Below are 15,543 nucleotides of genomic sequence, written 5' to 3' on the forward strand. Positions count from 1 at the left end.
CCCATTTTACCAGCCCATCTATATTGTCCTGTAATCTGGCTTTCCTCCTCACTATTTACGACACCACCAATTTTCGTGTCATCTGCGAACTTACTGATCTGACCTCCTATATTCACGTCTAAATCATTAATGTACACTACAAACAGCAAGGGGCCCAGCACCGATCCCTGTGGTACACCACTGGACACAGGCTTCCATTTGCAAAAACAACCCTCGACCATCAGCCTCTGTCTCCTGCCACTAAGCCAATTTTGGATCCAATTTGCCAAATTGCCCTGGATCCCATGGGCTCTTACCTTCTTAACCAATCTCCCATGCGGGACCTTATCAAAAGCCTTACTGAAGTCCATGTAGACGACATCAACTGCTTTACCCTCATCTGCACATCTAGTCACCTCCTCGCAAAAATTCAATCAAATTTGTTAGACATGATCTCCCCCTGACAAAGCCATACTGACTATCCCTGATTAATCCCTGCCTCTCCAAGTGGAGATTAATCCTGTCCCTCAGAATTTTTTCCGATAATTTCCCTACCACTGATGTTGACTTACTGGCCTGTAATTACCTGGTTTATCCCTGCTACCTTTCTTGAATAATGGTACCACATTCGCTGTCCTCCAGTCCTCTGGTACCTCTCCTGTGGCCAGAGAGGATTTGAAAATTTGTGTCAGAGCCCCTGCTGTCTCCTCCCTTGCCTCACATAGCATTGATGCTTTGCTTTGTTACTGGTTATGTCTTGTTTATAATAAATTGAGAATTTTGTTGTTTATTAAAGAAACCTGGTTGGTGTATTTTATTCTGGGAATAAAAGCAGAGTCTATGATTGATTGTATCAGTAACTGGATAAACATTTAAATATATGTTGTGACCTGTGGAGAAGTGGAACTGGAAAAGACAGCACACTCCTCCTGCCCCGGTCGTAACATCATGTATCTCAATCTGAAAAACAAACACTACACTGTTATATTTAATCTGTAATCAGTCCAAGAAACAAGAGCAATTTGCATTTAAAAAGCATTTTTAAGGCAATAAAATGTACCAAGGTGCTTCACAGGAGTTTCATCACCACCCAGCCACAGAAGGAGACATTAGGACAGGTGACCAAAAGTTTGGTCAAAGAGGTAGTTTTTGGAGGACAGGTTGAGGGAAGGAATTCCAGAGTTTAGGGCCTAGATTGCTGAAGGCGCAGCTGTCAGTGGTAGGGCAGAGGAAGTCGGGGATACGCAAGAGGCCAGAATTGGAGGAGTGCAGAGATCTCAAAGGCTTGTAGAACTGGAGGAGGTTACAGAGATAGGGAAGGGATGAGGCCGTGGAGTGAGTTGAAAATAAGGATGAGAATTTAAAATTTGAGACATTGATGGCCCAAGAACCAATGTAAATCAGTGAGCACGGGGGTGATGAGTGAACAGACCTTGGTGTGAGTTAAGATACAGCTCAAGTTTACGGAAATCTTAGATCATTTTGTTCACAAATCTCACAGCCAATGGTTCTCTGATCTTGACAGCAATACATGAGTCTTAGTTTATCTTTGTTGTTTCCATTTCCAAGTCCATACCCACACTATCATTCACTACCGTACATTGCCTCTTGATCCTCCAACACCTTCCATTTAAAAGTCTTATCCTTGCATTTAAGTTCGACTGTGGCCTCTCCCCTTCCTATTGTTGTAACCTCCTCCAGTCCTACACACCCTCAACTCGCACAAACTCTCAGTGGCTCTGACTCTAGCCTCTTGTGCATCCCCCTCACACCCCTCCATTGGTGACTGTTCCTTCAGGCATCTAGACCCCAACTCATGAATTCCCAAAACCCCTCCATCTCTCCAGCTTCCTCTTCTTTTTTAACATTCACCTCTTTGATCCAGATTTTGGCCACCCGTTCTATTCTCTTCCTTACATTGGTCTCCATTCTCCCAAGGCTCCGTGAGGCGCCATTGGATGTTTTGCTGTGTTTAAAGGCACTATATAAATGCAACTTCTTGTCGTCCGCTCTGTCCAAGGGGACTTGAGATCAATAATGATTTATTTTAGTTTTTAAAATTTGTTTTTTCAGGAAGCGTTTCGATTTCACAAAGGATTGAGACTGCTGAAGATAGTGGCAGAGTCCTTCTCCAGGAAATTGAGCCCTCCTGCTGATTCATGGCTGATATCACTGAGTAAACCCAGTGAGGACGATAAACATCTCCTAATGATGCTGGCAAGTGATCGAGGTGATTGTTCAGTGACATTGCCAACACTATTGATTGAGAGGGCACTAGAACCATAGAATAGTACAGCTCAGAAGGAGGCCATTCAGCGTATCAGATCTGTGCTGGCTATTTCGAAGAGCAATCCAGTTAGTCCCACCACCCTGCTCTTTCACCATATCCTTGCAAATTTTTTTCTCCTTCAGGTATTTATCCAGTTCCCTTTTGAAGGCTACAATTGTCTGTATCCACCGCCCTATCAGACAGTGCATTTCAAATCGTAATTACTCGATGCAGAAAAAGTTTCTCCTCAGGTCATCCCTAATACTTTTGCCAATCACCTTAAGTCGGTGTCCTCTGGTTATTAACCCTTTGGCTATTGGAAACAGTTTCTCTTCATGATTTTGAACACCTCTATCAAATCTCCTCTTAAGCCTTCTTTGCTGTATGGAGAACAACCCCAGCTCCTCCAGTCTTTCCACGTAACTCTAATCCCTCCGCCCTGGAAGCACGAGGTTCCCACAGGGTTGCAAACCCTCTAGGATTGCCCTACAATCTTGAGGAGTTGAAGACTGATGTCCAGGACACTGCTGCTGTGAGCAAAAACCCAGGAGGAAAATCAGGGATATGAAAAGAAACTATGTTTTGAAAATAATTTCTTTGAAACTTTTGCTTAATTATTTATGGAAAAAACATTGGAGATAGGAACTGGGACAGTTTGAAGATGAAAAATGATCCAGCCAGATAATGAAGAGTCAGTTCCTTTCTCAAGTGGCTTGGAGAGGCGGTGGGATGTGTCTGTTGATCAATGGTGGGGGATGGAGCGGTTGGAGGTGGGAGGTCATGTGCTGAAACCCCAAGGAATAAGTCCAACCAGGGTTGGCAACATCTAGATTCTCAACTTCCGCCTCTTGTCCCCTCTCCCACCGAGATTCCCAATGTGCTGATGCTACCAGACCTGCCTATGGGGTAGGGCCAATGTAGAGCAGTAGTCAGGTGCTTCCCTGCAGGAGGTGAGGAGCAATCAAGAGGCTGACATTCCGCCCTCTTCACCCTCCCCCTCCATCCTCCCACAGGCCATCTTCAGGCAAGTGGCAGCATTGCTACCCCATCTGAATGCGGACACTTTTTTGAGAAAGACATCCAGAATAGAAAAGGAAAGGCCAATCCTTCCACTTCTATTGCCCCTTGATACCTAAAACTCTAGCGCCATCTTGGTGCCATGCCAAACAGCCCTGCAGTGACCACGTGAACGCCTGTGATGATGAAATTACTCTGGAGTACAGTCATCCCCCGAGAAATGCAAGTGAGTTAGAAGTTGCGGGGATAATCCTTTCTTTTAAATTACCGAATTACTGAAACTGGATGATGCTTAACAAACCACATTGGCGCCTTGTTGCATTGAGAAGGTGGTGGTGGTGGTGGTGGTGGTGGGCCTTCCCCATGCACTCCAATGATTTTTTAATACAATTGAATGGTTTGTTAGGCCACTTAGGGGCAGTGAAACTCAACAACATAATGTGGCACTAGAGTCATATGCAGCACCACCCTGCTTTAAGACGCACTGGCTGCCTTCCCTTGAATGATGCAGTTGGGGTTTTACAATGGCAGGACTCCTGGTCAATTTTCTTCCCTGGTGACAGCAAACAAGTTACCAGATTTACTAAATTCAACTTTGCTTAACTGGCTTAGGGTCCAGGAGTGTAGCAGTTATGCTACTGGACTAGTAATCCTAGTAGGCTTGGGCTAATAACCCAAAAAAACAAGAATTCAAATCCCACCATGGCAATTTTAGAACTGAACTTTTTGGTATCAGTAAAAGTGACTGTGAAGCTATAGAATTTTATCAAAAAAAAACAACTGGATCATCAAGGAAGGAAACCTGCAGTCCTAACAAAGTGGTCCATATGTGACTCCAGTCCGTAGTGGGTTGATTCTGAGGTGGCATAGCAAGTCACTCAGGGCAACAAATGCCAGCGACACCCACTTCCAAGATATGATATGATTTAAAGTCCCAATCTCTGGATTATGACTTAAGCACTACACCACTATACCCACTCTTGCTGACAGTGCTGTGGCGTGTGACTGACTGCTACAAATTGGAAACTTAAAACAACCATGAAATTCTCTGAAGTGTCTTTTTAAAAAAAGAGGGACCTGAAATATTTGGGTCGCGGAGTTGGCTTAAGTTAGCAAGTTTACCAGAGTCCGGGAGCCTGTTTACTTCATAGGCGAAGGGTCGTAGAAGTTTACAGCACAAAAGGAAGTTGTTGGGCTCATCATATATATTCTGGTTCTTTGCGAGAACACTCAGAAACTAATCTTGCTGCCGCGCTCTCTCCCCATTGCCCTGTGTCTTCGTCTGCTTCAAATACGTATCAAATTTTCCCTTAAACAGTGCAGTGGTCTCTGCCTCAACCACTCCATGCTTCAGTAATGCTGTGTACAGCCTCAACGTCATCCTCACCCTCTCCGTGATAGTTTAAAATTGATCCCCTCATTACTCAAAGAGGAGACGTGTAGAGGAAGAAAATACAAAATGCTCTGTCAATAATGTCTCCACTTGGAGTAGTGTGCACCGTTATGGTCTCCATATTCAAGAGGTACTCGAGTAAATGCCAAAAAGATTTACAAGGCAGTCATCAGAACCAAGAGGTTATAGTTTTCAGGAAAGGCTGAACAGGCTGGAGCTCTTTTCTCTAGAAAAGAGAAGACTGAGAGGAAACCTGATAGAGGTCTTTAAAATTATAAAGTGGTTTGATAGGGTAAACATGGAGAAAATGTTTTCACATGTGGGAGAGTCCAAAACCAGGGGCCATAAATATAAAATAGTCACTAATAAATCCAATGAGGAACTGAGGAGAAACCTCCTGACCCAGAGAATGGTGAGAATGTGGATCTCACTATCACATGGAGTGGTTGAGGCTAATAACATAGATGCATTTAAGGGGAAATGAGATAAACACATGAAGAAGAAAGGAATAGAAGATTATGTTGATGAGGTTAGAGGAACAAAGGTGGGAGGAGGCTCTTGTGGAGCATAAACACCAGCACAGACCCACTGGGCCGAATAGCCTGTTTCTGTACTGTAAAATTCAATGTAATTCTATGTTGTTGTTCATGTCCTAAATAATGCATCTTTATTTTGGTAATCCAGGTACAATACCAGCAAAGGAGGTCCTCGCGATGCTGGGAGACATGAAGGAAAACTTGAAAGAGGTGAGACTTCCCATACTGATCTACCTCCAAAAGTGAGGTGAGAAGAAATTTTACTCAAGAATGTGGTTAAAATGTGGAACTCACTACCATGGGAAGGTGTTGAGGCAAATAGGCTAGATGCTTTCAAGAGGAAAATCAGACATGTATATGAGAGAAAAAGGAATAGAAAGATATGCTGAGAGGCTGAGATGAGGTAGATGGATGGGAGGAGACCTGTATGGATTATAAACTAGCACAAAATAATTGGGCTGAATGGCCTGTTTCTGTGCTTTATACTCTGTGTACTTCTACTTTTTTGTGACATGTCTGTTCCCTGCCAGTTCTTTAAAGTTATTTGGGCCTCCTACACTACACACATTCCTCACCTGTCAGGTAACCGGACTCCTCCTAGTGCAGCCCTGGAGCCAGAAAAAGCACCAGCACAACACCCATGTGACACCGCATCAGTTTCAGTTCGTCTGCTGCTAGGGTGGCCACTGACAGACCTCAGGAATACCAGACACCCCTGCCAACCCCTGCACGCTTTTTTAAAATGAAAATAAAATACCACACGTAATGAACCCAGCGTCTTACAATGAGCTAAACTTGGGGACCTTATACATTTCCAGCTAATAATGAACCTTGGAGGAGCTAAAGCAGGTTAAAAAAAATTCGAGTGATGCTTTTACTCCGTTTTTACCAGGCTGCTGTTGTGTCTCTCACACTGTCTCCTCAGACCTCATGGCAGCTACTCAGTCGAGAGTAGTGTGCTGTATGCATCAGTGTGCCTCTATGACGTAGCAGTGTAGCGTGAGGGTATCATAAAGGACGCGCACGCAGCCAATTCCCGAACTCCCTCTGAATGCAGCCGGGTACCCCCCTCCCCCATTGCTTGCCTGGATAGGTCTGAGGATCATTGTGAGGTCGGTACGGTGGCCCACAGGCAATAATTTCGACTTTAAATGTTTCGCTAGAGGCTGGGGTGATTGGCGCTTTAAAAAATACCAGACAATAAGATGTCTGGTTTAAATCTGGTACCGGATAGGGAACAGTCCACCTAAAAACTGCACTTCTTCTTTTCTTCTTTGGCCTCCTTGTCTCGAGAGACAATGGGTAAGCGCCTGGAGGTGGTCAGTGGTTTGTGAAGCAGCGCCTGGAGTGGGTTTAAAGGCCAATACTAGAGTGACAGACTCTTCCACAGGTGCTGCAGATAAAATTGGTTGTCGGGGCTGTTACACAGTTGGCTCTCTCCTTGCCCTTCTGTCTTTTTTTCTTGCCAACAGCAAAGTCTCTTCGACTCGCCACTTTTTAGCCCCGCCTTTATGGCTGCCCGCCAGCTCTGGCGATCACTGGCAACTGACTCTCCCGACTTGTGATCAATGTCACAGGACTTCATGTCGCGTTTGCAGACGTCTTTAAAGTGGAGACATGGACGGCCGGTGGGTCTGATACCAGTGACGAGCTCGCTGTACAGTGTGTCCTTGGGGATCCTGCCATCTTCCATGCGGCTCACATGACCAAGCCATCGCAAGTGCCGCTGGCTCAGTAGGGTGTATATGCCGGGGATGTTGGCCGCCTCGAGGACTTCTGTGTTGGAGATATGGTATACTGGAGTGTCTGTTATAAAACTGGGCAAATGGCCACCAAGTTTCCTCCCCCCCCCCACCCCCAAGACTGGAATTCACAGGGCTCACTGGTGAAATCCTTCTTAAAAGCCTTTGTGATGAATGTTAGGGCTCATCAAGGTGAGCGATGGGAGCGATGTTCAGGTCCAAGTGAAATTCTCTCCATTCTTGCCTCAGTCGCATGCTTGAGTCCTAGTCTCAGAGAACCCCAGTGTGACATTTTCCAATTACCACACCAAACCATTCAAGGGTCTCTCTGCGGCAGATTGGAAATTGGCACCATGTTTTTTTCGGGGGTGAGGCGGGTGAGATGGGTTGGACACTTTCCCACTTGGTACTGGAATGAGACAACCCAAAACCAGTTAACCTGGTTAACTAGGGTGGCAAAACTCCCAACGGAAGAGTGCTGAACAAAATGTAGGTGCCTTCCCCATACGGGACTGCACTGAAGGAAAATAGGCAGGAGAATCAGCAAATCAGCATCTCTTGGAGGTCAGCTAGAGGGTGCAATGGCATTGCCAGATGTGAAGGGCAGTAACATTAAGGAGGGCCAAAGAATAGATGGATTACCAATCTACTAAAGACTTTGGTAAGAATGAACAAGAACTTCCCTACAGGTAAGTTGCCTAATTGAGCAGTAGGCCTCACCAACCAGAAGATCACAGTTTCAATTCCTGATCTATTCTCAGTTAGCTAATCTCCATCAGGGCAGCAGTCTTTAAAGTTATTGTAGGATTTGATAGTCAATAGTGGGAAACTATTTCCTCTGGTACAGGAAGTCCGGAAAGACATCACTTTAAAATTAGAGCTAGGCTGTTCAGGGGTGATGTCAGGAAGCACGTCTTCACACAATGGGTAGTGGAAAGCTGGAACTCTCTCCCACAGAAAACTGTTGAGGCTGGGAGATAAACTGAAAGTGTTAAAACTATGATCGACAGATTTGTGTTAGGCAAGTGTATTAAGGGTTGTGAAACCAGGGCGTGTAGATGGAGTTAATATACAGATCAGTCATGGCCCAATTGAATTGCGGAACAGGCTGGAATGGCTGAATGGCCTCCTCCTCTGACTATGTTCCTGGCTCTTGGGGCACAACAGTAGCCCTCCATGCCCTGATCTTGGAAGAGCAGGATTCCTGCTCCTGATCGTTATCAAGTGATGCTGCAGCTTATGTGGGCGTTGGGCGAGGCCATAATTGGGCATCGCTCTGGTGCTCTCTGTGCTGGAAAATAGAGGCCTGCTATCTGACCTGAACCTGACGGGACCCGACGACATGTGTTGGGTTCAGGTCGGGTCGGGCCCATCTTCAGGGTACTGCTTTCAGGCTCGGGTCGGGTCGCGTTGGGTCAGGCTCGGGGCAAAATCGGAGGGACTTGGGCCAGGTCGGGGTCGGGTCCACAGTGGTTGGGTCGGGTTCAGGTCGGGTTCCTTTTTCCCGACCTGAGCAGGCATCTACTGGAAAAGTCTCCTGATGCTCACATGCAATACTCAACATGTGGTGAATGGACAGAGAGAAAGTGATTCCCAGCCACAGCTATTGGACCCACATTGGTTTTGATGATGCTGTAAAAAGAACATTAGTATCAACAGTGAAAAACTAGTCCAAAGACACTTGGGAGTCTGTGTACAAAGATGAACAAAATGTCATGAACAGGTACAGCAAATAACCAAAAAGGTGAATGGAAAGTTGTCCCTTATATCTAGAGGACTAGAATAGAAGTGGGTAGAAGCCATGTTACAGCTGGTCAAAGCCCTGGTTAGACCACATCTGGAGCAGTTCTGGGCACCGCATTTTAGGAAAGATATATTGACCTTGGAGGGAGTGTAGCAGAATGATATTGGAATTCCAAGAGTTAAATTACAAGGCGAGATTACACACACACTAGGGTTGTATTCCCTGGAATTTAGACAGTTAAGGGGTGATTTGATCCATGTTTTCAAGATATTAAGGGGATGAGGATAAGGTGGTTAAAGAGAAACTATTTCTGCTGGTCGGGGAGTCTAGGATTGGTGGCATACTTTAAAAATTAGTGCCAGGTCTTTCAGGAGTGAAGTTAGGAAATACTTCTACACACAAAGGGTTGAATCTTCCGATGTCACAGTGGGTGAAGAGAACGGTGGGCCGCAAGTCACAGAGCTGCCGCAGTCTTCCGTGCGGCGTCTTATTTAAATAGCTGGGGCGGTTCGCACCCCCCCCCCCCCCCCCATGGATCACCCCCCACAGGGTCACATGGAGGGGATGGGCTGTCCATCCCTGGCAATGGCTTTGAGCCCTACCAGTAAATTTAAATATTTAGAGCTGAAGTAAATAGAAATAAATAAAGACATTTCTTCTGCCCCTTTCTCACCCCCATAAGAATTTAATTAATTATTTGCCCTTTTTCCCCCCCCCCAAACACTTAGCTTGTCCACCTGACATTCCCCTCTGCAAAACCGCATAAACTTTAAACTATAACCCTTCCCGCCATCCCCTACAACAGTGATGTTACTTTGACCCTGTTTCCCCCCCACCTCAGCACCCCCTGCACTGATAAACCTACCTCCTCCTCCCATCCCCTCCAGCGTGGCGTCTCGTTTCCCCGGATGGGGATCTGAAGGCGCGGGAGTGCCGGCCACCGGGCCGAAGATTAATTTATTTCAATATTCAAATAAGGGTCCCGTTGCTGAGGCTCGCTGCCACCGGTAATATCAACTGGGCCCTCCTGGCGTTGGGGTGCGTGGTGGCCCACTCCTGGAGGCATCGTCAGGCTCCCCCGCCACAGACCCCAACGCCTGGGAGAGAACAAAATCCAGCCCAAGGGGTGGTACAAGTTTGGAACTCTCTTCCACAAACAGCAATTGATGCTAGATCAATTGTTAATTTTAAATCTGAGATTAATAGAGTTTTGTTAACCAGAGGTGTTAAGGGATATGGGGCAAAAGCGGATACATGGAGTTAGGTCACAGATTAACCATGAACTCACCGGGGCCATAAATATAAGATAGTCATCAATATGGCTGGTTTCTGTTCCTGTGTTCCTAATGATGGTCTCTTTGCAGATTGGTATCCACAACGTCACATCTGCTACAGGTTGCCAAGGGAGACCCAGCCAGCCTCGTGGAGATTACGGAAAACTCTTCATCGTGCTTGTTATCATCGGCTCAATCTGCGCAGTGATCATTGTCTCAGGCCTCGTCTATATCTGTTGGCAGCGACGGCTCCCAAAGTTAAAGAACATGGTCAGTGCTGTGCCAGAACCTCATGGTAGTAAATGGTAGCAGATATTATGAAGCCAAGTTCTGAGGAAAGGCTAGGGGGGAAATAGAGCTTTCTCTTGCTTGGGGAAAGGAGACTTTAAGGTGACCAGTTCAAAAAAAGTTCTTCAAGTTTTTAAATCCCAAGCTTGATGATGCTCAGAAGGTAGCATATTGGTTATGTTCCTGGACTAGCAATGTGGAGGTAGGGACCAATGATCTGGAGATATGAGTTCAAATCCCACCACAGTAATTGAGGAATTTAAATTCAGTTAATTAAATAAATCTGGAATAAAAAGCTAGTCTCAATAATGGTGACCATGAAACTACCAGGTTGTTGTAAAAACCCATCTGATTCACTCTCCCCTTTTAGGGAAGGAAACTTGCCGTCCTTACCCAGTCTGGCCTACATGTGACTCCAGACCTAAAACAATGTGGTTAACTTGTAACTGCCCTTTGAAATGGCCTAGCAAGACATTCAGTTAAGGGCAACTAGGGATGGACAATAAATGATAGACTTGCCAGTGGTGACCACTTCTTGTGAATGAATAAAAAAAATAAAAGTTTCTCGGTTTGAGCCCCACTCCAGAGACCTGAGTACATAATCTAGGCTGACACTCCCAGGTAGATGTAGAACATCCCATGGTACTATTCAAAGAAGAGCCAGGGAGTTTTCCTGGTGTCCTGGCAATATTTATCCTCCAACCAATAACTAAAAACAGATGGTCTGACCATTTATTTCATTGCTGTTTGTGGGGGCTTCCTGTGCACAATTTGACTGCCATGTTTCTTACATTACAACAGTGACTACACATCAAAAGTATTTAATTGGCTGTAAAGTGATTGGGGATACCCTAAGGTGGTGAAAGATGCTATATCAAGGCAAGGTCTTTCTTTCACAATCACTGCTACTCAGTTTCCCTCGCCTTTTCAGCTGCCTTTTTAACCTTGGCCATGTCCTAAAATATGGGTGAAAGACTGAATAGCAGGAATTGCAGTTAAAATGAGGTGTTAGTAATGTCACAAACATGTTACTAAATCATGACAAAAGGGTGTGACAAAGTCTGAAAGTACATATCCAACAAAACAACTACTTGGATTTATGTAGCAGCTTTAACATAAATGGCATGCTGACATTCACTGTCTTGGCTCACTGGTGAAGAGCAGTCATTTGGGTTGTGATGGCAGCCAGTGCAGGTAAAACTCTCTCCCAGTGTGACTAGAACCTTCATGAATGGAGGACATGAAAGGATAAGGAGAGAAGAGAATAAAAAGACAGAAAATATATTTTAGAAATTTTCATTATTAATTTTGAATGCCTCAACTTTTATTCTTACTATATCAATTATTTAAATTCTTCCCACCAGTCTCATGGCGAGGAACTCCACTTTGTTGAGAACGGTTGCCACGACAACCCGACATTGGACATAACGATAGACAGCACGTCGGAGATGCAGGAGAAGAAACCCAGCGTGAACGGTGACGCAATGGAACGTTCTGGAGGCTGGAACGCGCTCATCACCAAAGGGTCAAAAGACGAGCCAGACAATTTTGAAGAAGACACCCACCTTTAAGAGCCTTCGCCAGTTTTGATTTAGTATAGAGGATATATTTTTTGATGGACCCCTGTACTTTGCACAGAGGCATCGTTGCTTCATAAGGAATGATCTAATTCTGCATTCTAAAGCTACAATATCCCTTCGCTTTGTGGCACCATCAATCTTCGGTTCAACAAAACAAAAAATGTGCCAAATACACACTAAAAATGGGCCAGTGGAATTTGTTTGGTACATATCTTGATTAGAACCATCTGAAAATAAAGGCAGGTGATTCACCTAGTGACTGCTCATTTTCCTTGCACTATATGGGGATGAGCTGGCACAGTAGATCATAGACATCATCCCTTCATTTCTGCGACCCAGCTTTGAGTCCAATCCATTAATGAGAATCAAGGCTGCTAAGCATAACATTATGGGCAATTCTTTCCTAGTGCACAGTGCAGAACTGCTGGTTGCATATCACTGGTCTATACAAAGGCTATCACGATAGCTGGGACTGGTAAAATTGATGAAGCAATGGCAGGGGTTCAAACACATTAGCCTGGGTTTACCCAATTATATTATCCAATGATAATTGGAATGACAATTGGGCTTAGGTCATTGTTGAGCAATGTTCAGAGAGGTTTATTCTGCTTCTTCATGCAGTACCTGACCATGGGAGAGTTTGCAGCTGACAGTGGGTTCTTAAAATGGGGCGGCGCAGTGGTTAGCACCGCAGCCTCACAGCTCCAGGGACCCGGGTTCGATTCTGGGTACTGCCTGTGCGGAGTTTGCAAGTTCTCCCTGTGTCTGCGTGGGTTTCCTCCGGGTGCTCCGGTTTCCTCCCACATGCCAAAGACTTGCAGGTTGATAGGTTAATTGGCCATTATAAATTGCCCCTAGTATAGGTAGGTGGTAGGGAAATATATAGGGACAGGTGGGGATGTGGTAGGAATATGGGCTTAGTGTAGGATTAGTATAAATGGGTGGTTGATGGTCGGCACAGACTCAGTGGGCCGAAGGGCCTGTTTCAGTGCTGTATCTCTAAACTAAACTAAAATGGGGAATTACCACATTTTCCATCCCTCTCCTGGGCAAACACAATACTCACCACAAAGCAACGAAAAGGAAACTGTAAAGTCATAGTAGCAACTTCCTCGGGAACCATGTGTGATAATGAAGTGCATACGTTAGTGAGTGGGATTCAAGGCCCCTTTTTGCCTTCTAGCAGAGTTAGTGTAACTGGGAGATTTAAAACAATGATGGGATAGCATACATATGAAAGCCAGTAAGCAGCTCCCTCTAATAAGAATGCACCATAGTTTGTGAGGTTCATTAAAGTTCAGCTTTTATGGTGTAAATGGCTGCCTTATGTGGTCTGAAATCTGAATCTGGCTGATTCAGCCTTAAACTTAAATGTTGGGATGGATGGAGCAGCATCGTGTGGCGGTATAGACTGCTTGGACATGGGTTTACATATGCTTGCTCACCCCAGTCTTAGCCATACCACTCTTGGGAAAATATAGAGCCGAGGCTAGATATTCTCCAGGGTGGATTAGGCCTGCTCTAGTGCGCCTCCTGGTGATTGAGTGCATACTAGCAAAGGCAGATGAATGGGACCAGGTTGCTGCCGAACCTCTTAGCTACAGGCCGTGCACAAGGTGGGGTGAGATGCAATCCTATTGGGGGAAAGATGGGGAAAACAGCATTAAAAAGTAGCAGCATTACCCTTTCCAAAAAAGTGATATTGAAAAATTGCATATCACAGTTAATCAATTGTCTACTATGCACAGTCCTACTGCTTGCTAAATGGGTTTTGATTTATGAAACTGTGCATGTTTGCTTAATCCATTAAGGGTAGTAATTTGTAATCAAAGTATTGTATTGAGAGCATAGACTGATTTTCTTAATGGAGTTGAGACTCGAAGGTCTACATCATTGGGTTTCTTGGGACTAGTTATCAATTGTTCATTTGGATTGTTTTCCAGTGACTTTGCTGTTAGATTTTCTCTGTGTCTGTGTAATTCACATTTATTGGATTCTTGAAGATCTGCTGAACCGAGAATGAATAATTATGGTCTATGGAAGCTCACGAACAATATTGGATTTGGCCAATTGTCAAATTGGATCATTGATGTTCAAATAGAGATGAGCAAAAGTTCACCAAAGCTCTCCATCCTGGGGTTGTCCTTGTGTCATGCCTGGGTCTGTTGTAGACTAATTGGGCCTGATTTTAACCCATTCAAAACCCACCCACTTGACCATAATTAAAATCAGGCCCATTGAGAGAGATTGATTGCTATGATTAGTCAACAAATCCATTATCTTGAGTACTGCTGAAAATAGAGACATTTTGTTGAAGCTTTTTCTCTTGTACTCATCAGGACAACTCGCAAGAATACCAATGTAAGGGAAACAACAAATTTATACTGTATGAGAAGAGAATGCTGATTGGTTAGCAAGTGGACTCTGATTGGTAGAGGTGTTGCCATGGAGAATGCACCAGTCACAAATGCCTCTATTTTCAGCAATACTCAAGTTCTGTACTCCCAAATGACTATTTGTAAATCTATTATCATTGTATCATGCAACTACAGGAATGTTAGAGGGTTAACTAGCTACCAAGGGTAGCATCCAGTGTGGCACATAGATGGGTATAAATGGAAGCGCTCAAATACCTTTCTTGTCCTTACATATCAACATAGAAAACAGGAGCAGGAGTAGGCCATTCGGCCCTTCGAGCCTGCTCCGCCATTCATTATGACCATGGCTGATCATCCAACTCAGTAGCCTGTTCTCATTTTCGCCCCATACCCTTTGATCCCTTTAGACCCAAGAGCTGTATCTAACTCCTTCTTGAAAACATACAATGTTTTGGCCTCAACTGCTTTCTGTGAATTTAGTGAATTCCACAGGCTCACCACTCTCTGGGTGAATAAATTTCTCCTCATCTCAGTCCTGAAAGGTTTACCCCGTATCCTTAGACTATGATCCCTGGTTCTGGACTCCCCCACCATCGGGAACATCCTTCCTGCATCTACCCTGTCAAGTCCTGTTAGAATTTTAACCTACTCAATCTCTCCTCATACGTCAGTTCCGCCATCCCAGGAACCAGTCTGGTAAACCTTCGCTGCACTCCTTCTATAGCAAGAACGTCCTTCCTCAGATAAGGAGACCAAAACTGCACACAATATTCCAGGTGTGGCCTCACCAAGGCCCTGTATAATTGCAGCAAGACATCCCTGCTGCTGTATTCAAATCCTCTCGCTATGAAGGCCAACATACCATTTTCCTTTTTTACCGCCTGTTGGACCTGCATGCTTACCTTCAGTGACTGGTGTACGAGAACACCCAGGTCTCGCTGCATATTCCCCTCCCTCAGTTTATAGCTGTTCAGATAATAATCTGCCTTCCTCTTTTTGCTGCCAAAGTGGATAACCTCACATTTATCCACATTATACTGCATCTGCCCTCCTTTTGCCCACTCACTCAACTTGTCCAAATCACCCTGAAGCCTCTCTGCATTCTCCTCACAACTCACCCTCCCACCCAGTTTTGTGTCATCTGCAAATTTGGAGATATTACATTTAGTTCCCTCATCTAAATCATTAATATATATTGTGAATAGCTGGGGTTCTAGCACCGATCCCTGCGGTACTCCACTAGTCACTGCCTGCCATTCGGAAAAAGACCCATTTATCCCTACTCTTTGCAAGGGATTTGTTTTCAGCAGTTAATAGCGAGACGGAGGAACAAAATAGCAATT

At 44.9% G+C, this 15,543-nt stretch overlaps 1 protein-coding gene across 5 annotated transcripts in view; it reads left to right on the top strand.

Annotated features, from left to right (window-relative positions):
• podxl2 (podocalyxin-like 2) overlaps positions 1-15,324 on the top strand; it is a 109,788-nt gene extending 94,464 nt beyond the window's left edge. For all 5 annotated transcript variants that reach the window (XM_068052147.1, XM_068052150.1, XM_068052151.1 and 2 more), the window contains 4 exons: positions 2,053-2,209; positions 5,343-5,404; positions 10,045-10,224; positions 11,607-15,324. In XM_068052147.1, coding sequence (XP_067908248.1) covers positions 2,053-2,209; positions 5,343-5,404; positions 10,045-10,224; positions 11,607-11,813 — 606 coding nt within the window. In that variant the 3' untranslated portion in view covers positions 11,814-15,324. The remainder of the gene's footprint in view (positions 1-2,052; positions 2,210-5,342; positions 5,405-10,044; positions 10,225-11,606) is intronic.
• Positions 15,325-15,543: the final 219 nt, after the last annotated feature.

This window comes from Heterodontus francisci, chromosome 19 (assembly GCF_036365525.1).
Source record: "Heterodontus francisci isolate sHetFra1 chromosome 19, sHetFra1.hap1, whole genome shotgun sequence".
In the NCBI taxonomy this organism is placed as follows: domain Eukaryota; kingdom Metazoa; phylum Chordata; class Chondrichthyes; order Heterodontiformes; family Heterodontidae; genus Heterodontus; species Heterodontus francisci.